The following is a 23,697-nucleotide window of genomic DNA, read 5'->3' as shown; positions in this document are numbered from 1 at the left end:
CTGGAGGGCGGCGGGGCTCAGGAGCTCGACTCTGGCTGCAACGCTGGCTGCTGGCGGCAACGGCTCTCTGAGGGGAGCGCGCGAGGGGGGTGGGCAGCGGCGCGAGGCAGCCGGAAGGTCGGCCGTCAGGTGGGAGGGAGCTGGAGGAGCGGGGAAGCGAGCGTGCGTGCGTGCAGTGACCGTCGCCATGACAGGAGAGGCAGGGCTGTTTCGTCTAGCGAAGCCAGCCCTTAGGGAAATCCGTCTTGCGAAGCACCTCAGAAAACGAAAAACCCTTTCGTCTAGCGGGTTTTTCGTCTTCCGAGGCATTCGTCTTGCGGGGTACCACTGTATGTATGTATGTATGTATGTATGTATGTATAAATAAATAAATTGTGCCCTCCGCTTGGGTTGTAGACAGAAGGAACCTGTCAACCTCTAGTACTAAGGCTGTGAGAGCCAGCGTGGTGTAGTGGTTAAGAGCGGTAGTCACATAATCTGGGGAACCGGGTTCGTGTCTCCGCTCCTCCACCTGCAGCTGCTGGGTGACCTTGGGCCAGTCACACTTCTTTGAAGTCTCTCAGCCCCACGCACCTCACAGAGTGTTTGTTGTGGGGGAGGAAGGGAAAGGAGATTGTTAGCCGCTTTGAGACTCCTGAAGGGGAGTGAAAGGCGGGATATCAAATCCAAACTCTTCTTCTCCTCCTCCTCCTCCTTCTTCTTCTTCTTCTTCTTCTTCTTCTTCTTCTTCTCCCCCCCCCCCCCCGTCCCCTTTGTTATTTCCCACCTCACAGAGTTTAAAGTATTACCAACTCCCGGCAAATCTCCCTGTGGACCCAGCCCAAGGAAAACCGGACAGGGGCTCCCTTCTCGCCTAGCAATGTCATTACCTAGAAGTTTTTCCACCGGTGAGTCTTGTGCATTTATCCGTCTGCTTAGTGCAAGGTTTTTAGCGGGGGCAATTAGAATAAGATCCATTATTTGATTATTGCTTTAACCCGCCCGCCCCCCGCAAAATGTATTTTCTATAGTTAAGTTTTTACCTCTGTCTTCAGTACATATTATAGTCGTACTTTGGAAGCTGAACAGAATCCGTTCTGGAAGTCTGTTCGACTTCCAAAATGTTCGGAAACCAAGGCACGGTTTCTGATTGGAAGCTCCTTCAGCCAATCGGAAGCCGCGTCGGACATTCGGCTTCCGCAAGTTGTTCGCAAACTGGAACACTCAGTTCCAGGTTTCGATCGTTTGGGAGCCAATTTGTTCGAGAGCCAAGGCGTTTGAGATCCAAGGTATGACTGTATTTCATTTTATTGCTATGGCTAGTGGCTGATGCAAGTAAAGATTCTTCTGTTCGACTCTAGTGCCATATGGGCAAACTCGTTTCCCCTAAACCCCAGAGCTCTGCTGCGCGCACACACAGAGAGAGTGACACAAACACTGTTAACAGAAAAATCCGAGGTCTCCCTTGGAAAAAAAACAAAGACACCAACCAGGATTACTTGCAGCAAAACAGCAGCCTGTAGACTTGGCCTTTATTGATCTGTTGCAACAGGGTGCTCCCCTCACTTGCAGGAGAGAGGAGGGACACAGAAAAATGGCGCGCAAGGCCTTATAAAGTCTTTTGAAATTGCCACCCTGTAGATCAAGACCAGTGGGACGCGGATGGCGCTGTGGGTAAAAGCCTCAGCACCTAGGACTTGCCGATCGAAAGGTCGGCGGTTCGAATCCCCGTGGTGGGGTGCGCTCCCGTCGTTCGATCCCAGCGCCTGCCAACCTAGCAGTTCGAAAGCACCCCCGGGTGCAAGTAGATAAATAGGGACCGCTTACTAGCGGGAAGGTAAACGGCGTTTCCGTGTGTGGCTCTGGCTCGCCAGAGCAGCGATGTCACGCTGGCCACGTGACCCGGAAGTGTCTGCGGACAGCGCTGGCTCCCGGCCTATAGAGTGAGATGAGCGCACAACCCTAGAGTCTGGCAAGACTGGCCCATACGGGCAGGGGTACCTTTACCTTAGATCAAGATCACCCCCAGAAACATCATACATACATCACAGAAGGGGTGTAACCCAAGACCACCCCCCAGATACATCACACCTACATCACAGAAAAGGCGGTCTAAAACAGAAATTTGAATGTTGTTTTTCTCCTGTCCTTGTTTATCTCCTGTCTGGCAGGTTACTTGATTGGATTTCCTGGGTAGCCTGGCCAGTCTTTTGTAATGATAAATACTTAGTTCCTGGGCCAGGTCACAGGCTCACACCCTATTCATATCTTAAATGTTCCCTTAAGACAGGATATGTGAAGGAAAAGACAATGGGGAGGCTTTTCCATTTTGACCTTGCAGAGAAAAGATTTAGTCAGTTTAGGAATCAAAATGGTTCCAGGTTGGCCTTCCTGTGCTGATCTATGTATGTGCTTGGTTGGTACACTTATGAACATTACCATATATTTAAGACCATAAAATTCCTATCACACACACACAATGCTTATGTTTTCCTGGTTAGGGATGACAGAGGAACTGGAACGCAAACTTCAGGAACGGAGGGCGACGCTTCAGGAAGACTGAGCTGCCTGCACCTCTCGCCAACGGGCCGAGCAAAGGACGGGGCGGACGGTGATCCACTCTGGAAGGCTGCCGGCCAGAGATTTCATGGTTTTTTCTGCACCAAGTCTTCCTCTGCTCTGTGTCCCAGCGTGATCTCGCAGCCGTCCAGGACTGTCCTCTTGCTTCAATAGAGGCAGCAGTTTTACCCATCGCCAGGAACCAAGTTGAAAATATCCACCTCCCTGCCACCCAGCGCTGTTTGAAAAAGGGCGAAGGGTACTCCTAAGAGGCTAAAAAATTGCACAATGCCCGTTTTCCAGCTCTTCCTGAGCTGATGCGATGCTCCTGTCTGAATCGCAAAGAGAGGGCCGGCTTTCTGAAAGGGAGGTTGCAAAGGATAGAATAGGCCGGTTTGTTGGCGGCTGCGAAGGGGAGCATGTTATAACAGGAGCAAGGAGCCATTTCTTTGCCACATTCCATTTTGCGCAACCGTGCAGGGAGTCACCTGCCGCAGGTAGGCAGAGGTAAACAAGAACGCAGCAATGAACGGATGGAAATTTTACCTTTTTGCGGTCATCTCTCCCCCCCCCCACGGACATTAAACTCACTGGAGGTCCTCTAAATAATATAAATGGGCGATCTCTTGCAGCATAAGGTGCCTTGTTGTTGTTTAGTCGCTTAGTCGTGTCCGACTCTTCGTGACCCCCTGGACCAGAGCACGCCAGGCACTCCTGTCTTCCACTGCCTCCCGCAGTTTGGCCAAACTCATGTTCGTAGCTTCGAGAACACTGTCCCACCATCTTGTCCTCTGTCATCCCCTTCTCCTTGTGCCCTCCATCTTTCCTAGCATCAGGGTCTTTTCCAGGGAGGCTTCTGTTCTCATGAGGTGGCCAAAGTCTTGGAGCCTCAGCTTCAGGATCTGTCCTTCCAGTGAGCTCTCAGGGCTGATTTCCTTCAGAATGGAGAGGTTTGATCTTCTTGCAGTCCATGGGACTCTCAAGAGTCTCCTCCAGCACCAGAATTCAAAAGCATCCATTCTTCGGTGACCAGTCTTCTTTATGGTCCAGCTCTCACTTCCATACATCACTACAGTGGTACCTCAGGTTACAGACACTTCAGGTTGCAGACACTTCAGGTTGCAGACTCCGCTAACCCAGAAATAGTACCTTGGGTTAAGAATTTTGCTTCAGGATGAGAACAGAAATTGTGCTGTGGCGGAGCAGGAGGCCCCATTAAGCTAAAGTGGTGCTTCAGGTTAAGAACAGTTTCAGGTTAAGAACGGACGTCCAGAAAGAATTAAGTTCTTAACCCGAGGTACCACGGTGCTGGGAAAACCATAGCTTTAATTATACGGACCTTTGTGGGCAAGGTGCCTACTCAGAGGTCAACCATCACCGTGCAAAAGGGAGCGGGGCTGACTTCTGTGCGGATGTGCTCGGGACGGCAGCCTCCATTTCTCCCCAATAGAAAATGAAAAGACTCTGGCCTGGGGGGGGGGGGCGCTACGTGGTAGTTCACCCTGGGAATTTGTCGCTTGATGTCACCACCGCTTTAGCAGGGAGGAGCTGGAGTTCTCGTCTTCCGTGCGAAAGGTCCAAATCTTGCCATCAAAACAACGTTTGTTTTCAACCCGCTTGTGAAGACTACCAGAGGTCACAAAGAAAGGGATGTATGACGACAACAAGAAGATGAGGAAAATAATAAAGAGAAGATTGAACAGAACTTGCAGAAGCAAGAGAGATGTTTGGATCCCTTTCTAAGCTTGAAGCATGGGTACCCCCAACAAAAATTTAAAAATTTGGCTGTGTAATTTGGAATTAATGTGATTTGTTTGGTTTGTTGATAAAAATTATATAAAAAAAGAATGTTGCCATCAAATGGCTTAAATAATTTCATTTTAGGAAACTGGACTGGTATCACAAAGCCGACACCAAATAAAGATACAGTGGTGCCTCGCAAGACGAAAAGAATCCGTTCCGTGAGTCTCTTCGTCTAGCGGTTTTTTCGTCTTGCGAAGCAAGCCACTAGCAGATTAGCGCTATTAGCAGTTTAGCGGCTATTAAAGGCTTAAGGGATTAGCGAATTAGCTGCTAAAAGGCTATTAGCAGCTTAGTGCCTTAGAAAAAGGGGGTGGGGAGCAGAAAAAAATCCCCAGGAATCGCAAGACATTTTCGTCTTGCGAAGCAAGCCCATAGCAAATTTGTCCTGCGAAGCACCTCCAAAACGGAAAACCCTTTCGTCTAGCGGGTTTTCCGTCTTGCGAGGCATTCGTCTTGCGGGGCACCACTGTATCTGATATCTTTTTTTAAAAAAAAAAAAGAAAAACATTTTTTGTCTCTTTGATATGTTTCTATACACACGTGTTCGGTTTGGTTGCTTGTTGCATCTAATGTTTCACTTTCCCCGCAGGGAGCTCATACGTAGTTATCCTCACAGCAATTCCACCGAGGCAGGCAAGACCAAGAGGCAGTGGCTGGCTGCAAGGCTGCCCATCCAGCTTCATGGCTGAGCAGGAACTCGAACCCAGACCTCCCAGATCCTAGTCCAGGGGTCAGCAAACTTTTCAGCAGGGGGCTGGTTCACTGTCCCTCAGACCTTGTGGGGGGCCGGACTAGATAGATAATTTATTACGGTCAGAGACCAGCTTATAAAACACACTTGGGGGTACAATCCCAGAAGGAAAACAAACATTTAAAACAATGTGCAACAATAAATTTAAAATTTATAAATGCAATAAGCGTACAGACACTTAAAACTTTAAGATAAACTGCCGCAGAGAGATGACCCAAAGTCACCCATGTGTAGCAGGAACCCCCCCCCCCATCATTCAGTTTGTACAGACTTCACACACACTCACACTCACGCACTACATACGCTACGCTTCTGTTATAAATTCATAGAAAATCAACCATACATCGGATTTGCACTGTTCCACTTTTATTTTACTCCATGAAGGAAAGACTACAAAATGGGGAAGGTTTGATACAGGCCACCATAATCCCTTGAGCATACCAGCACATCCACAGGAGCCCTGCCCAGTTGCTATGCCAACCCTGATGATCCCAGACAGAAGACCATCAAGATCACAAAGAACTTGCATATGGGAGTGGATTCAGCACAGGACAATGATCAGATCTTCCCGCAGGGGGCAGGAAACTGCGACTACCTTTTGTCTTCAGAAAATGACTCATGGGGAGGGGTAGAAGGGAACCAGCCAGGTGACAGGACACTCAGGTTACCACCACAACTCCTCCCTCAACCCCTCCTTTCTGTGATGTATGCATGATGTTTCTGGGGGTGGGCTTGACCTAGAGGAGGGGAATTTCAAAAGTTTTTATAAGGTCTTGCACACCATTTTTCTGTGTCTTTCCTCTCTCCTGCGAGTGAGGGGAACACCCTGCTGCAACAGTTCAATAAAGGCCAAGCCTACAGGCTGCTGATTTGCTCCAATTTACTCTGGTTGGTGTCTTTACTTTTTGTCCAAGGGAGCCCTCGGATTTTTCCGATAACACATGGAACCGAGTTTGGGGATTTTCTTAACGAACTAGTTTGGGTCGGGGGATGGTCTGCGTCTACACAGAATCTGGTGACCATCCAGGTCGTCTTATGATCTTTGCCTAACAGGAAAAGGTCACATTTTTGCTTTTCTGGGAGGTCAGCTAACCTCACCAGCAGGGAATCAATGGTCTCACTCCGTGCCTCGTCATAAAAGGGGCATCTAAAGAACAAGTGCTCTGGGCTTCCTATCTCCCCCAATGAAGAGGCGCAAAGTCTCTGAGCATATGGGACTTTTTAAAAGGGTCCTTCCAGGACCGCTGAGGGCAGTGCCCAGCTTCTGGAGGGGGGCTGAACTATATTTTGGGGGGACCTTTAGACAGCCCGAAGAGGCTTTGCTTTACGTGGCCCAGTTGTCGTCCCAATAGCCGCAGCTGGGCTTCTCCAGACTTTTAGAAGACATCTGAAGGCAGCCCTGTTTAGGGAAGCTGAAATATACTCAGAGTCGCAAAGTGATTTCATGCTCTTTATTCAGCTCATAGTGGTGAGGAGGAATGAGTGAAAGTCCCCTCAAAGTATCTGCTTTATATACATTATTTACACAATGGGCTGCCCATGATTGGCTAATTCCGGAATTCTACTGTAAGCCAATCAGGTTGTGGATTCACTTCTATCTGGAGCATGATTGGGTGGTTCCTGCCAACCAATCATACTGCTGCATTGTTCTAGGACCAATCAGACTGCTGCATTCTGAATCCTATTGTTCTAGGACCAATCAGACTGCTGCATTTTGGATCCTATTCAAGTCAGTACATAACATAAGCTTTTAATGTTTGATGTATTTTAATATTTTTTGGGAAGCGGCGATTCAAAACAAAAAGACAATGTTGCAGAGAAGTCACTTGAATTCGCTCTAAGAACCCCACAAATCCTCAGACGCAGCTGGGTTGCGCAGAAATCTGGAATTTATTGTTAAGGCTGGAAGCTGGTTGTGTGGTATGAAAGAGTCGTTTTCTAAAAAAAACAAACCAACAACTCTACAAGCTTGTAGATTAAGGAGGTACTCTGTTCTGCAATGGTTCCCCCCATTATGCCACCATATGACTGCTGTCCAGGTAGGGCAACAAAAGGGGGGGGGCACAAAAATAAACCAAAACGTCTGTGGTGTAAAAGAGGTCATGGGATTGCAGCTGGGAGTTGCAGGATATACACCGATTGCTGACCAAACTTTGGCAGTAAGGAAACAGTGCTGAAATCAGGAGCACATCTGACCTCCCCAATAGCATCTTGAGCACAAACCGTAATAAATGCATGATCAAAACCTAGAGGGAGCTTTTGAGCAGTCAGTCATGTTGTCATTTTAAAGGGTCTCAGGGCCACTGACCACATTCCAAACAGCAATGTTTCTGATCGGCTTGCTACACTTTTTAGTGATAGCTGATCCAAGGCCATTTGATGTACCTTTGGGGGGCTATTAATTTGAATGAAGATTTATCATTGAAACAGTTCATTATCCTGGAAGAACCGTACTGTCTGCTGCTGTGCTGGGAGCACCCTATTGCGACGTTTGGAGCATCCATCATCTCATATTTGTAGGATATAGACTGTGGAAAGGCATTCTAGACTAAAGGCATTCTATACACGGCAGCCAGACTGGTGACTGGGAGCGGCCGCCAAGACCTACATTGAAAGACCTACATTGGCTCCCAGTACGTTTGCGAGCACAATTCAAAGTGTTGGTGCTGACCTTTAAAGCCCTAAACAGCCTCGGTCCAGTAGACCTGAAGGAGCATCTCCACCCCCATCGTCCAGCCTGGACACTGAGGTCCAGCACTGAGGGCCTTCTGGCGGTTCCCTCCCTGCGAGAAGCCAAGTTACAGGGAACCAGGCAGAGGGCCTTCTCGGTGGTGGCACCTGCCCTGTGGAACGCCCTCCCACCAGATGTCAAAGAGAACAACAACTACCAGACTTTTAGAAGACATCTGAAGGCAGCCCTGTTTGGGGAAGCTTTTAATGTTTGATGTATTACAGTATTTTAATATTTTTTTGGAAGCTGCCCAGAGTGGCTGGGGAAGCCCAGCCAGATGGGTGGGGTATAAAAAATAAATTGTTGTTGTTGTTGTTGTTGTTGCTATTCTGCCTCCATTTCAGTGATCTTTGACAGTGACTTACCACCCCCTACTGTTCACGAAACATTTATTTGATTCTTTTTAGTTTGTGACTCTATGCACATATTATATGTCTTCTGCTTATGAATTTTGAAACGGTATACTGTTATAAAAACTTTGTCAGTATATTATTAGCCGACGTGTTGCTTGTTGTTGTTCAGTCTGCTCTAAAATGAGCTGTTGTTCCTTAGAAGAGAGGGAGGGCCCCAGATTCAAATCCAGCCTCGTTGCAAGGTTGGACTGTGAAATACTCCATGCAGAGGACTTGGCTGCTCAGTCTTGACAGTACTGAGCCAGAGGGACAAATAATACAACTTGGAACAAATTAGTTCGTGCTGGAGGAGGCCAAACACCGGCTTTGCATTGCACAAGGTTCCGGGTTCAGTTCCCGACAGCTCCCCTTTAAAAAAAGACTTCTGCCAATCAGAGGAGACCTTACTATGTGATACGGGCATAGGGTCTGATGTGGCCCAATATTAAAGGTAAAGGTAAAGGGACCCCTGACCATTAGGTCCAGTCATGGCCGACTCTGGGGTTGCGGCGCTCATCGCACTTTATTGGGCGAGGGAGCCGGCGTACAGCTTCCAGGTCATGTGGCCAGCAGGACTAAGCCGCTTCTGGCGAAGCAGAGCAGCGCACGGAAATGCCGTTTACGTTCCCGCCGGAGTGGTACCTATTTATCTACTTGCACTGGCGTGCTTTTGAACTGCTAGGTTGGCAGGAGCAGGGACCGAGCAACGGGAGCTCACCCCGTCACGGGGATTCGAACCGCCTGATCGGCAAGTCCTAGGCTCTGTGGTTTAACCCGCAGCATTAGTTGTAGTTTCCGGGTCAAAAGTAGCCCCACGTAGAGCACATTGCAGTAGTCCAAGCGGGAGATAACCAGAGCATGCACCACTCTGGCGAGACAGCCTGCGGGCAGGGAGGGTCTCATCCTGCGTACCAGATGGAGCTGGTAGACAGCTGCCCTGGGTGCCCCAGCCCTTGACAAAGACTTTAAAAAGCAAATAGGCAGCGGTGCGGGCTTGCTGACCCCATTCACGGCTTGCGCTATCCTTTACCCCCCCCCCGCAAACAAATTATGCAACGTCAGGGATCTGTGTTACTTCGTTTCATTTGCATAACGTCAGAATTTGGACCGAGTCGCCGCAGAATGTCTTTCAAAAAACAAAACCGGAACAAAACGCGGCATGGGCTGTATAAGCGGTAGCCTTGTGGGCTGGACTTTTCTTTCTCTCTCTCTCTCCCCGCCCCCCAGCCTTTTCCATACGTTTCTGACCATGCAAAACCCTCTGCCCCACATCTCGTCGAAGGCAAAAGCGGAGATTTGGTGTGGTGGTGGTGGTGGGGAGCCCCCCTCGCCTTAATTGACAACGTGTTTACAATCATAGGCAGATAAAACAATATAATACATTCATGGCGTGAGCGTGTTTTAAGCGAAAATCCACCCCCCCAACCCGGTTGCTTTGGCATGGGTCGAGAGCGCCTCATCAAGGACTAAGAGGGTGGTGCAACAGTGGCGTAGCGTGGGTTGTCAGCACCCGGGGCAAGGCAAGTAATTTGCGCCCCCTAACCCCTAACCTGCCGCCGCTGCCAGCTGCTTCTTGCTGCTGCCTGGTCTGGTTTGGTGTGGTTCTCTCCCGCGCTCAGCGCTGCGCTGGGCGGCCGCTGCACTGTCCCTTCCCCAGATAGTCCCCCGCTCTCTCTCCACACCGCACGCCTGGGACCCCCCCCCACAGTGGGCGGCGACCCGGCGGCTCGGATCGGATTCGCACAGCCAGCACTGCAGTGAGAGAGAGTGAGTGAGCCAGGTAGGGGCAGAGAGCTGCGAGTGCGAGCGCGCCCCCCCCCAGATGTTGCGCCCGGTGCAGCCGGCCCCCCCTGCACCCCCCACGCTACGCCACTGTGGTGCAAACCGTTATTGAAAACAAAACAAAAAACCCCAAACCCACAACATTTGTAGTTAAGAGTCCGCTTCCTTCTTCCGCTGGGAGTTGCCCAAGGCCTCTCTTGCGGCCAGAGGGTCCCAGCCCTGCAAAACGACGGATGTAGCAAGTTTCTAGGACAGGCTGGCGTTGGAGCTACTCGTGGCGCTGTTTCTCTTCTGAAGGCATTTGATGGTGCTGGGGACTTGCAAACCTGAGTAGACGTGGAAGGTGCCACACCACACCTAACATAAAAGAGAAAAACAGCCGGGGCATTAGGATAAGGGAATCTACGTTAAGTATAGTGAACGTTAAAGGCAAAGGGACCCCTGACCATTAGGTCCAGTCGTGGCCGACTCTGGGGTTGCGGCACTCATCTCGCTTTATTGGCCGAGGGAGCCGGCGTACAACTTCCGGGTCATGTGGCCAGCAGGACTAAGTCGCTTCTGGCGAACCAGAGCAGCACACGGAAACGCCGTTTCCCTTCCCGCTGGAGCAGTACCTATTTATCTACTTGCACTGGTGTGCTTTCGAACTGCTAGGTGGGCAGGAGCAGGGACCGAGCAACGGGAGCTCACCCTGTCCCGGGGATTCCAACCGCCGACCTTCTGATCGGCAAGCCCTTGGCTCTGTGTTTTAACCCACAGTGCCACCTGCATCCCTAGTGTATCGTTAGTCCAACATATTCCCATTTCACCCCGATGCTGCTGAACTGGACCCCTGACCATTACATCCAGTCGTGGCCAACTCTGGGGTTGCGGCGCTCATCTTGCTTTATTGGCCAAGGGAGCCGGCATACAGCTTCCGGGTCATGTGGCCAGCAGGACGAAGCCGCTTCTGGCGAACAAGAGCAGTGCACGGAAACGCCGTTTACCTTCCCGCTGGAGCAGTACCTATTTATCTACTTGCACTGGTGTGCTTTCGAACTGCTAGGTTGGCAGGAGATAGTGAACGTTAGGAATGCTTAAATGCATTAATTCCAGAATGTTTTCCAGTAACTCTCATGCGAACAGTTAATTTTGGTCTCGTGCATGGGTAGGGAAACTAAGGCCCAGGGGCCGGATCTGGCCCAATCGCCTTCTAAATCTGGCCTGCGGGTGGTCTGGGAAGCAGCATGTTTTTACATGAGTAGAATGTGTCCTTTTATTCGCAATGCAACCCTGGGTTATTTGTGGGGCATAGGAATTCGTTCATTATTATTTGTTTCAAAATATAGTCTGCCCCCCCACAAGGTCTGAGGGACAGTGAACTGGCCCACGGCTGAAAAAGTTTGCTGACCCCTGGACTCTCATGGGAGGTATCTCATGACATTGTCCGTTTTGTTTCTCTTTGTTTGCATGATTTGGATTGTGTTATAAGAATTCTAAGGTCTCAAATACAGTGGTACCTCAGGTTAAGTACTTAATTCATTACGGAGGTCCGTTCCTAACCTGAAACTGTTCTTAACCTGAAGCACCACTTTAGCTAATGGGGCCTCCTGCTGCTGCCCTGCCGCCGCAGCGCGATTTCTGTTCTCATCCTGAAGCAAAGTTCTTAACCAGAAGCACTATTTCTGGGTTAGCGGAGTCTGTAACCTGAAGCGTCTGTAACCTGAAGCGTATGTAACCCGAGGTACCACTGTAATATACTTCTTCTTAATTGTATTTCAGTTCAACAATTCCTTTGATAAAATACATATTTTGTGATGTGCAAATGGCTTTAGATCCCTATGAGGTCCATAAATGACCATGTAGTATATATTCAACACAAAAAACAGCGGCAATTTGTTGTTGACAAAGGACAGCTGGACATATAAAGGGCCCCGTTACCTTCCGTAGCTTAGGGCCTCATCGAACCTGAATCCGGCCCTGATGTGAACGCCAATAATTTGCATATCTATTTCTTTCCCTATATGTTGTGCGTGCAAAAGCTTTTGAATATTTTAACAAGTGTTCTAATTTCGAGGAAACAGTCAGCATTGCACATGATTTGGCTTCCTAGCTGCAGTTTAGCTACTCCGCCAACCAGTGGCGTAGCGTGGGGGGTGCAGGGGGGGCCAGCCGCACCGGGCGCAACATCTGGGGGGGGCGTGCTCGCACTCGCAGCTCTCTGCCCCTACCTGGCTCACTCACTCTCTCTCACTGCAGTGCTGGCTGTGCGAATCTGATCCGAGCCGCCGGGTCACTGCCCACTGTGGAGGGGAGGGTGCCAGGCGTGCGGTGCGGTGCGGAGAGAGAGCGAGGGACTATCTGGGGGAGGGACAGTGCAGCGGGGGGGGGGCGCAAATTACTTGCCTTGCCCCGGGTTAGGCGGCGCAAATTACTTGCCTTGCCCCGGGTGCTGACAACCCACACTACGCCACTGCCGCCAACAACTGTTGTTTTTCTCCAGCGGATAAAGGCACAAACTCCAAAACTCTTACCATGAACGCCGGAAGGATGGGCTGGGAAAATCTGGCCCGGAAAGTGTGTAGGAGCTGTTTGGTTTTGGCATTGTAGAACGAGAGGAAACCTGCAAATCAGACAACACAAGGATCCATTTGAGGCAAGAGGAAAAGGGCACAGATGACAAGCACCCGGCTGAACCAGATTGAAGAGTTACCGTATTTTTCCGTCTATTAGACGCCCTCATATACAAGACTCACCCCTATTTTAGGGGACTGAATTTTAAGAAAATGAGGGGAGATGGCCCAAAGTTATTGAGCCTCCCCCCCATGCGTGCAAACTTGCAAACCTGAGTAGACGTGGAAGTTGCCACACCACACCTAACATAAAAGAGAAAAACAGCCGGGGCATTAGGAAAATGGAATCTGCGTTACGTATAGTGAACGTTAAAGGTAAAGGTAAAGGGACCCCTGACCATTAGGTCCAGTTGTGGCCGACTCTGGGGTTGCGGCGCTCATCTCGCTTTACTGGCCGAGGGAGCCGGCGTACAGCTTCTGGTTCATGTGGCCAGCAGGACTAAGCCGCTTCTGGCGAACCAGAGCAGCGCACGGAAACGCCATTTACCTTCCCGCCGGAGTGGTACCTATTTATCTTCTTGCACTTTGACGTGCTTTTGAACTGCTAGGTTGGCAGGAGCAGGGACCGAGCAATGGGAGCTCACCCCGTCGCAGGGATTCGAACCGCCGACCTTCTGATCGACAAGCCCAAAAGGCTCAGTGGTTTGGACCACAGTGCCACCTGTGCCCATTGCAGGACTGGCATGAGAAGCAGAATGCAATGTCAGCACCACTCGCTGGCGAAACCGCCGCCCAGCCCCCCAAGTCCCTCCGCCAACAATGCTGGCTGGAGGAAGTCAAGAAGCAGGCGTCTCCGCTGTATTTAGGGTCAGCAGATGGAAGGTGATAAGGTTTTTGCCATGGCCTGATGCATGCCCATCAACCGTCACAGGACACCCCAGATCTCCCAGGATGTCCCGTTTTGGCTCCCGCGAGAACACAGCCTCGAAAGACACCCGTTTCTCAGGGGCTGTGCTGTGGGATGTGATACATGCTGTCATGGTTCTAGGGGTTGCTCGTGCGTAAATCGGCGCCACACCTGGGTGGGTTGCCTGAGTGAACCCTTTCTGTCTGGACATCCACTCGCCCGTGGCTGTCTCAATCGCTGGCAGAATCCATCAGTGGGCGTTTCTTGAACTTCTTCCAGCATAAAAGTTAGCATGCATATATTTTGGGGTAAATATGTTGAGAACTACAAAGGGGTAGTAAATAGTTGAGAACGACAAAGAAGAGCATCTGGCAACCCCGAGGTAATAAACAAGCAGTACATATGATAAGAAGGATGGCCAGGAGGACAGTGACCGTTATCCCCCTAATGTGAGATCTGGCCCTAAGATTAACATCCTACATCCAATAAACTTGCCCACTATCTTTGATGACCCAGAACACCTGCCTGTCTAAGCAACTGGGCTGTGTACGTGACAAGAGAAATGGGCATGGAAAGGACATGAATGTAGAATCTTATGGGATTTAATCAGAAATTATCGTCAATATATCAAACCCAGTCAACACAATGTCTTCATCGTGGACACGATGGCTTGATGTATATTTTATAATTCCTCATGGTAATCCCATCTGACCCCGACAAAGCTAAGCCTGGAGAGTGAGAGGGGTCGGTGCGCACCAACCCCTCTCACTCTCCAGGCTTCAGGCGGCTATCCGCAAGCCTTCGGAGCGCGGCGGGAACTCCCGCTGCACTCTGAAGGCTTGCGGATAGCTGCCTGAAGCCCCCGGAGCGCCGAAGAAGTTCCTGCTGTGCTCTGGGGGCTTCAGCAAAAGCAACGCGAAGCCTCCGGAGCGCGGGGGGAGCTCTCCCTCTGCGCTTTGGAGGCTTTGAGTTGCTATCGCTGACGCTAAGGAGCCTGCATTCGCTCCATAGGATACACACACATTTCCCCTTAATTTTTGGAGCGAAAAATACGGTATGTATCACATCCCAAATTGTTTTGCTGCGTTGCTTAGCTCAGAGGGGGACAAATATGGAATGGGAGCCTGAAAGGAATTATTATTTCCCGGAAGCAGCTCATGAGATCTCACCTTCGTGGAAATTGCAGTATATGCCGATGGTGTCCGGGACTGGTACATCTAAGATTTTCGATTTGTTGTTGTGCTTGGCAGTGAAGCTGACTTGAAGCCAGTTGTTGAGGTGGAGGCACCAAGATGAAGACGTCTTGCCCAGCTGGTCAAATTTGCCTAGAGTCCGGTAAGCCACCCCGACTGCGAAGGCTTTGCTGTCCCGGTCATAACGGACCTCCCAGTAGTGGTCTCCCCCATCAATTAGCGTGTCACCTGCAACGCAGAGGAAGGGGGCTGCCGTCAGATCGAGGCTGGGGTTCAAGACTTGGGATCTCATCATCATCATCATCATCATCATCATAATTTATTATTTGTACCCAGCCCATCTGGCTGGGTTTCCCCAGCCACTCTGGGCAGCTTCCATCAAAGATGAAGAATACACTAAAATGTCACATATTAAAAACTTCCCTGAACAGGGCTGCCTTCAGATGTCTTCTGAATGTCAGGTAGTTGTTTATCGCTTTGACATCTGATGGGAGGGCGTTCCACAGGGCGGGCGCCACTACCGAGAAGGCCCTCTGCCTGGTTCCCTGTAATTTGGCCTCTCGCAGTGAGGGAACCGCCAGAAGGCCCTCAGAGCTGGACCTCAGTGTCCAGGCAGAACGATGGGGGTGGAGACGCTCCTTCAGATATACTGGACCGAGGCCATTGAGGGCTTTAAAGGTCAGCACCAACACTTTGAATTGTGCTCGGAAACGTACTGGGAGCCAATGTAGGTCTTTCATCGGTTGCCTTCCCCAAATACCGTATTTTCCCGTGTATAAGATGCCCCCTACTTTGGGGGGCCCCCATTTTATAAATGGGGTTTGGGGGAGATGGCCGAAGATCACTCACCCGGGGGAGGGGAATGCCGAAGATCACTCACCCGGCTCACAAACGCTGCCAACCGCACGAGTCGCAGAAGAAAACAAGCGCCGGCAGCCGCAAGCCGCGCACACAATTGCTGCAGCGGCAGCCGGTCCACAGCAGCCCTTGCCGCAGCCACAAATCACCTACCCAATCGCCACTGAAAAGCTCCTACTCACAGCTGCAACCTATTGCCCATCCTGTGTACGCACTATCTGTGTATAAGACGCCCACCCCCCAATTTTAAACTTTAAGGTAAAGGTAAAGGTACCCCTGCCCGTACGGGCCAGTCTTGACAGACTCTACGGTTGTGCGCCCATCTCACTCAAGAGGCCGGGGGCCAGCACTGTCTGGAGACACTTCCAGGTCACATGGCCAGCGTGACATCACTGCTCTGGCAAGCCAGAGCCGCACACGGAAACGCCGTTTACCTTCCCGCTATAAAGCGGTCCCTATTTATCTACTTGCACTTAAGAGTGCTTTCGAACTGCTAGGTTGGCAGGCGCTGGGACCGAACAATGGGAGCGCACCCCGCCGCGGGGATTCGAACCGCCGACCTTTCGATCGGCAAGCCCTAGGCGCTGAGGCTTTTACCCACAGCGCCACCCGCGTCCCCAGCACTTTCCTTGGAAGTGCTGTTTACCCTTTCCCAAAGTAGCACGAGTACTTTAAATGTATTCTGTGGACAGAGGTGCCAACTTGAATAAAAGGTTTATAGCTTGGGGGTCCTCCTAGATCCTTTGCGGTCGCTCGAAGCTCAGGTGGCCTCAGTGGCCTGGCGTGCCTTCCATCAGCGTCGGCTGGTGGCCCAGCTACGCCCCTATCTAGACAGGGATAGCCTAACTGCTGTTATCTATGCTCTGATAACCTCAAGGTTAGATTACCGCAATGCGTTATACGTAGGGCTGCCTCTGAAGACTATTCAGAAATTTCAGCCGGTGCAGAATTCAGCGGTCAGAATCCAGGCAAGACGGCTTAAGCATATTACACTGACAGTGGCGTAGCGTGGGTTGTCAGCACCCGGGGCAAGGCAAGTAAGTTGCGCCCCCTAACCCAGGGCAAGGCAAGTAATTTGCGCCCCCCCCGCTGCACTGTCCCTCCCCCAGATAGTCCCTCGCTCTCTCTCCGCACCGCACCGCACGCCTGGCACCCTCCCCTCCACAGTGGGCGGTGACCCGGCGGCTCGGCTCGGATTCGCACAGCCAGCACTGCAGTGAGAGAGAGAGAGTGAGCCAGGTAGGGGCAGAGAGCTGCAAGTGCGAGCACGCCCCCCCCCTGGATGTTGCGCCCGGTGCGGCCGGCCCCCCCTGCACCCCCCACGCTACGCCACTGTACACTGATCCTGGTCCAACTGCACTGGCTGCCAATGAGTTTCCGGGCCCAATTAAAAGTGCTAGTTTTGACCTATAAAGCCTTAAATGTCTCAGGACAGCAATACCTCAAGGACTGCCTCTTTCCATATGTACCTACCCGGACCCAGAGGTCATCTTCTGCGGCCCTCCTTCGTGTGCCTCCTCCTTGAGAGGTCCGGAGGGTGGCAACATGAGAACAGGGCCTTTTCGGCAGTGGCCCCCCATCTGTGGAATGCTCTCCCCAGGGATGTTCGCCTGGCGCCTTCATTGCACACCTTTAGGCACCAAGCCTTTGGTTGACCTGATTGACATCCTTTACCCTTTAAAAATGTGGTTCTTTTTTGGGAGGGGGTGTTATGGGGTTAGGGGTTATTGTTTCTATTTTGACTTTATATATCTTTTCTGTGAGACCTCCCCGGTGATGAACAAACAGCAAAAAAATAAAGCGATGAAAACACAAAAAGCAGCTGGAGTTCTGGGCAGGGAAGCTTCTTACCCAACACGGTATAGGATTCAGCCGTGAAGCGGTCCCTTCCACTGCGGCCTGTGGGCATCCTTTTGGGAGACTGAACACACCTGAAGAGAGGAAGGAGAGAGTGAGGGGGAAAGAGGTAGCGGAGAACTCTACTCTGAAAAGGATCTAGGAGTCTTGGTTGACCACAAACTTGACATGAGCCAACAGTGTGACGCGGCAGCTAAAAAAGCCAATGCAATTCTGGGCTGCATCAATAGGAGTATAGCATCTAGATCAAGGGAAGTAATAGTGCCACTGTATTCTGCTCTGGTCAGACCTCACCTGGAGTACTGTGTCCAGTTCTGGGCACCACAGTTCAAGAAGGACACTGACAAACTGGAACGTGTCCAGAGGAGGGCAACCAAAATGGTCAAAGGCCTGGAAACGATGCCTTATGAGGAACGGCTAAGGGAGCTGGGCATGTTTAGCCTGGAGAAGGTTGTTTTCTTTTTTTTCTTTTTGTAACTGTTAAATTTCTAATAAATATTATTATAAAAAAAAAAAGGATAGAGGCAAGAGGTCTTACCTGGCTGGGGAGTTAACTGGCGACGCGGTACGGCCCTTCCCGTCTTTTTCTCGAGCTTTGATGTCTTGCACCTTTCCACCCATGGCGTCCCATTCCACACTGGCATCTTCTACTTTGAGATTCTGGTGGCTGGTCGTGGCATCAAGGCGGTACACGAAGGCTGAGGGCAGAGAAAGGCAGGTTCTAGAGACTCATTGGAGAGCCATCGAATCACAGAGCTGGGTCATCCAGTCCAACCCGTGAAATGCAGAAATCTCAACCAGAGCATCCACAATGGTCCAAGCAAAGTTCATTTTGCCTCTGTTTCAACAGTGCTTAGATGATGATGATGATGATGATGATGATGATCTGCTGTTCTGTTAATGTTGAGGTACGTTTCCGAGCACAATTGAAAGTGTTGGTGCTGACCTTTAAAACCCTAAATGGCCTCAGCCCAGTATACCTGAAGGAGCGTCTCCACCTCCATCATCCAGCCCGGACATGGAGGTCCAGCTCTGAGGGCCTTCTGGCGGTTCCCTCCCTGCAAAAAGTGAGGTTACAGGGAACCAGGCAGAGGGCCTTCTCGGTAGTGGCACCCTCCCTGTGGAACGCCCTCCCATCAGATGTCAAGGAAATAAGCAACTATCTTACTTTTAAAGACATCTGAAGGCAGCCCTGCTTAGGGAAGTTTTTACTGTTTAATGTTTTTTTTAATATTCTGTTGGGAGTCACCCAGAGTGGCGGGGAAAACCCAGCCAGATGGGTGGGTTATAAGTAATAAATAAAAACAACAACAACAATTATTTTATAGATTATAAGTGCCGTATTGGTTTGTCACTGAAATAACTTGGCCCTCTACTTAAGGAAGAAGATCATACCAGCTCCCAAGACAGACTTACCATTAAGAAACATCTAATATTTATCCTTTGTTTGGGGGAAGGGCTAAGGTTGTTCTCAGGCCCAGGACCAGCCACAAGTCCCACAAGTTTGTGGCCGGAAGTGGTGGGTCTGCGGTGGGTTTCTAATTTGGCCGACAAACCCTGCCTAAGTAAGAGCTGTTCGAGAGTGGAATTTGCTGCCAAGGAGTGTGGTGGAGTCTCCTTCTTTGGAGGTCTTTAAGCAGAGGCTTGACAACCATATGTCAGGAGTGCTCTGATGGTGTTTCCTACTTGGCAGGGGGTTGGACTCGATGGCCCTTGTGGTCTCTTCCAACTCTATGATTCTATGATTCTATTTTGACGCTGCCATTTTAACAGCGTTCCCTCTCGCTGGTCAAGTCTGGAAGTCTTTGCAAGAGCAGGCCTTCCCAGCGAACGCTCACCTCTCGTTTCCAAAGTGACCGGCTCAGAAAACTCTCCCGCCACAGCTTTGTTGCAGGCCTTGACGCGGAAATTCATATACTTCATGTCAAATTTCAGCCCTGCAGCGGGAAACGGACAAAGGGTCAACTTCCTCGGCTGACAATTGTGTATAGGTGCTTCCCAAACCCTGCGTTATAATAATTCTAAGGTCTCAGATATAAAATAAGGTAAAGGGACCCCTGACCATTAGGTCCACTCGTGGCTGACTCTGGGGTTGCGGCGCTCATCTCGCTTTATTGGCCGAGGGAGCCGGCGTACAGCTTCCGGGTATGTGGCCAGCAGGACTAAGCCGCTTCTGGAGAACCAGAGCAGCACACAGAAATGCCGTTTACCTTCCCACTGGAGTGGTACCTATTTATCTACTTGCACGTTGATGTGATTTCGAACTGCTAGGTTGGCAGGAGCAGGGACCTAGGCTCTGTGGTTTAACCCACAGCGCCACCCGAGTCCCCAAATATAAAATAAATGTGCAAGGCAAACACATACACAAGTATATAAACCACGTGTCTGAAATAGTATAGGAGAGCAATCCTGAAGCCATTTTGACTCTCCCAAATGGACCTCAAATGTTTCTCTGCAAGGAGGAAGGAAAAAGGAAAAGCTTTCCAATTGTCTTTGGACTGTAGGGGCTTACACCTCCCTTTGCAAACACAGCCTGGCAAGTATCTGTTAAGCTGAACACACATAATGCCTAAGAGATTCAGGAACTAAGTATTTGCCATCTCAAAGGAATAGCCAGGCTACCCAGAAAATGCAATCCAGTAAGGTATTAAAAGCCTCAGCGCCTAGGACTTGCCGATTGAAAGGTCAGCAGTTCGAATCCCCGTGACGGGGTGCGCTCCCGTTGTTCGGTTCCAGCGCCTGCCAACCTAGCAGTTCGAAAGCACTCCCGGGTGCAAGTAGATAAATAGGGACCGCTTACTAGCGGGAAGGTAAACGGCGTTTCTGTGTGCGGCTCTGGCTTGCCAGAGCAGCAATGTCACGCTGGCCATGTGACCCGGAAGTGTCTTCGGACAGCGCTGGCCCCCGGCCTCTTGAGTGAGATGGGCGCACAACCCTAGAGTCTGTCAAGACTGGCCCGTATGGGCAGGGGTACCTTTACCTTTACCTTTAAGGTATTATCAGGTATCCTGGCAGACCGGAGAGAAGCAACACTCTCAAATTTCTGCCGGAGACCACCTCCTTCTGTGACGTATGTGTGATGTTGTGGGGGGTGGTCTTGGGCTACTGGGTGGGCAATTTCAAAAGTCTTTATATGGGCTTGCGCACCATTGTTCTGGGTTCCTCCTCCCTCCTGCATGCGGTGGGTGGGGACCCTGTTGCAACAGTTTATTGCCTTTGATAAAGATCAGGCTTACTAGCCGCTTTGCTTCTCAATATACCGTATTTTTCACTCTATAGGACGCACTTTTTCCCCTTCAAAAATGAAAGGGAAATGTGTGTGCATCCTATGGAGCGAAGACGCCATAGCCCCGCGACCCTCTCTCGGCTGGAGAAGTGACGTGCGACTATGGCAGCAGCCTCTCTGCTGCGCCTTTCCGCTGCTCCCTGACCTGCTCTTTGGGGCTGGTGGTGGGCTTCCCCCTGCCAGCCCCAAAGAGCAGGTTGAAAGGAACCTGAAGCCTGGAGAGCAAGAGGGGTCGGTGTGCACTGACCCGTCTCGCTCCCCAGGCTTCCAAGGTAGCCGCCTGAATGCACCTTAAACGGCACCTTGTTTTAGAGCGGGAAAACAAGAGGGGGAAAATTCTCCCTCTCTCTGCGCAGCGCCTCCTGCCGCTTCGCTGAAGGGGCGCTGGGCAGAGAGGGGGAGATTTTTTTTTTCTTGTTCTCCCCCCTCTAAAACAAGGTGCGTCCTATTGTCCGGTGCGTCCTATGGTGCGAAAAATACGGTACTCTGGTTGGCCTCTGTTATTTTCTCCTACCTATAGTGAACCCACTTAAGGACTCTATATGGGCTCTGGAATACCCCATAAGAGAGAGGGAGAAGTTTTTTCTTATAACACCTGCAACCATCTGGTACACAGGCTGAGACCCTCCCTGCCTGCGCACTGTCTCGCCAGAGTGGTCCATGTTCTGGTTATCTCCCGCTTGTACTACTGCCATGCACTCTACGTGGGGCTACCTTTGAAGGTGACCCGGAAACTACAACTAATCCAGAATGCAGCAGCTACACTGGTGACTGGGAGTGGCCGCCGAGACCATAGAACACCGGTCCTGAAAGACCTACATTGGCTCCCACGATGTTTCCGAGCACAATTCAAAGTGTTGGTGCTGATCTTTAAAGCCCTAAATGGCCTTGGTCCACTATACCTGAAGGAGCGTCTCCATCCCCATCGTCCAGCCCGGACACTGAGGTCCAGCTCTGAGGGCCTTCTGGCGGTTCCCTCATTGCGAGAAGCAAAGCTACAGGGAACCAGGCAGAGGGCCTTCTTGGTGTTGGCGCCTGCCCTGTGGAACGCCCTCCCATCCAAGGTCAAGGAAATAAACAACTACCTGACTTTTAGAAGACATCTGAAGGCAACCCTGTTTAGGGAAGTTTTTAATGTTTGATGTTTTATCGTGTTTTTAATATTCTATTGGGAGCTGTCCAGAGTGGTTGGGGAAACCCAGCCAGATGGGCGGTGTATAAATAATAAATTATTATTATTATTATAACCTGCATGGGCTGTCTCACCAGAGAGCGTATACTCAGTCTGCTTAATTCCTTCGATGACCATCCATGGCTGGTCTTCTTTGACCCGGGGGGGACCTTCAAAGTTGGTCCGACGATACTCTAGCACGTAGTGGTCAATCTTGCTGTCCTCTTCGGGCATCCTCCAAACCAGAGTCACACAGTTATCAGCCACCAAAGATTCGGCCGTGTCTATCTCCGGGGCACTGGGGACTAGGTTTGCAAGTGGACAATCAGAGAGGATAGGTGCACAGAATTATAAATCAGGATATATTGGCATAGCTGTCAAGCGTCCTTTATTTGGCGGGACAGTCCCTTATCCCAGTGCCATGTCCCGCTGCTGTCCCTTATTGATGATGTCTCTTAAATAAGCTACTGAAGGTAATGGGGCCCTTTCTATGTCCAGCTGTGTGTTGAATATATGCTACATGGTAATTTATGGACCTAATAGGTATCTAAAGCCATTTGCATGCAACAAAATATGTATTTTATAAAAGTAATTGTTGACCCCTTATTTTTGAGGCTGCTGGTCCCTTATTTTCAAATCTGTACGTTGACAGCTAGCCTGCTCCCTCAGATATCACTGGTTTGCTCATTTCTATGTACAGTGGTACACAAAAAAACAGCGACAATTTGTTGTTGACAAAGGACAGCTGGACATAGAAAGGGCCCCATTACCTTCAGTAGCTTAGGGCCTCACCAAACCGAAATCCGGCCCTGATCAGGAACCTTACTCAGACTCACCGAAATTAATGCATGTAGCTAATTTAATTCATTTATTTTATTTTGCAAAATCCTGGGTGTGGGACGAGCTCCCGACAAGCAGAACTCAGCAGAAGAGGGCAGCAGGCTAGGCTCCACCGCCTTAAAATAATAATTACAAAAATCTTAGGGAATCTGCGTCTTTCGCCCGCCCTCCCTCCAGCTCTTTCCCCCTTTGTATCTACGGCAGGGACTGTGTTGTTGTCTTAGAACTTTGCACAGCACCAGGAAAAAGTCTGGGTGAAATGACAACGCGACAACGCTGCGAGGTAGGTAAGGCTGATAGACAGTCAGCCAGCAAGTGGGAATTCGAACCCAGCACCCTCACGGTACTTGCCTGACATGCTAACCACCCAGGAACCCCTTTTATGAAGAGGCATGTAGTAAGTTCATTGATTCCCTACTGGTGAGGCTCGCTGACCTCCCACAAAAGCAAAAATTTGACCTTTTGCTGTTAGGCAAAGATCAGAAGATGACATGGACGGTCGTCAGACTCTGTGTACAAATCTGTAGGCGCCAACCACCGCCCAACTCAAAATAGTCCGGCATGAAAATCCCCAAACTCGGTTCCATGGGTGACTCTGAGTCAAATCCCTGGGATAGTTTATTGCTGTACAGTGTTTCTAAATTTATTGTTTTACAATTGTTTTAATTGTCTGTTTTAACCACATTTTCACATCAGTGTGTCCTCTATTTCAGAGGCTTCTACTCTGCAGCCTCTTATAGTTGTTTTAACTGTGAGTCTTTTAGTTGTTATGTTCCTACCGTTGTTTTAACTGCTGGTTTTTATTTCTTTTTAGATCTTATCTGTTTTAATTATCAGTTTCTACCCATGCATTATCCGTGTTTAATCTTGTATTTTATTCAGATTTTTTATCCTATGCTTGTTTCTTTGTCCTTATTTGCTCTAACAATTATCGGTTAAAAACAAAACAAAACCTGCTACAGTGGCACCTCGCAAGACGAATGCCTCGCAAGACGAAAAACTTGCAAGACGAAAGAGTTTTTCGTTTTCTGAGCTG

At 50.1% G+C, this 23,697-nt stretch overlaps 2 protein-coding genes and 3 long non-coding RNA genes across 7 annotated transcripts in view; 4 read left to right on the top strand and 1 right to left on the bottom strand.

Annotated features, from left to right (window-relative positions):
* Positions 1-4,386, top strand: part of LOC310668671 — a 44,329-nt gene extending 39,943 nt beyond the window's left edge. The window contains exon 2 of the long non-coding RNA XR_014506779.1: positions 3,836-4,386. This is a non-coding gene — a long non-coding RNA (uncharacterized lncRNA). The remainder of the gene's footprint in view (positions 1-3,835) is intronic.
* The window catches only part of STAP2 (signal transducing adaptor family member 2), a 30,479-nt gene extending 26,093 nt beyond the window's left edge, over positions 1-4,386 (top strand). For both annotated transcript variants that reach the window (XM_083421762.1, XM_083421763.1), the window contains exons 12-13: positions 774-887; positions 2,481-4,386. In XM_083421762.1, coding sequence (XP_083277888.1) covers positions 774-887; positions 2,481-2,542 — 176 coding nt within the window. In that variant the 3' untranslated portion in view covers positions 2,543-4,386. The remainder of the gene's footprint in view (positions 1-773; positions 888-2,480) is intronic.
* The window catches only part of LOC310668645, a 68,504-nt gene extending 58,625 nt beyond the window's left edge, over positions 1-9,879 (top strand). Inside the window, exon 2 of the long non-coding RNA XR_014506748.1 lies at positions 9,736-9,879. This is a non-coding gene — a long non-coding RNA (uncharacterized lncRNA). The remainder of the gene's footprint in view (positions 1-9,735) is intronic.
* Positions 1-23,697, top strand: part of LOC310668693 — a 197,633-nt gene that overhangs the window by 134,332 nt on the left and 39,604 nt on the right. The window lies entirely within an intron of this gene.
* Positions 10,096-23,697, bottom strand: part of FSD1 (fibronectin type III and SPRY domain containing 1) — a 32,092-nt gene continuing 18,490 nt past the window's right edge. For both annotated transcript variants that reach the window (XM_083421698.1, XM_083421697.1), the window contains exons 7-13: positions 21,917-22,126; positions 19,203-19,301; positions 17,903-18,062; positions 17,359-17,438; positions 14,626-14,877; positions 12,511-12,599; positions 10,096-10,354 (exon numbers count right to left, since the gene is read on the bottom strand). In XM_083421698.1, the coding sequence (XP_083277824.1) occupies positions 10,244-10,354; positions 12,511-12,599; positions 14,626-14,877; positions 17,359-17,438; positions 17,903-18,062; positions 19,203-19,301; positions 21,917-22,126 (1,001 nt within the window). In that variant the 3' untranslated portion in view covers positions 10,096-10,243. The remainder of the gene's footprint in view (positions 10,355-12,510; positions 12,600-14,625; positions 14,878-17,358; positions 17,439-17,902; positions 18,063-19,202; positions 19,302-21,916; positions 22,127-23,697) is intronic.

This window comes from Podarcis tiliguerta (assembly GCF_965153285.1).
Source record: "Podarcis tiliguerta genome assembly, chromosome: 18".
Taxonomy (NCBI): Eukaryota; Metazoa; Chordata; class Lepidosauria; order Squamata; family Lacertidae; genus Podarcis; species Podarcis tiliguerta.
The sequence above is the reverse complement of the archived record's forward strand: the minus strand, read 5'-3'. Positions and strand labels throughout refer to the sequence as shown.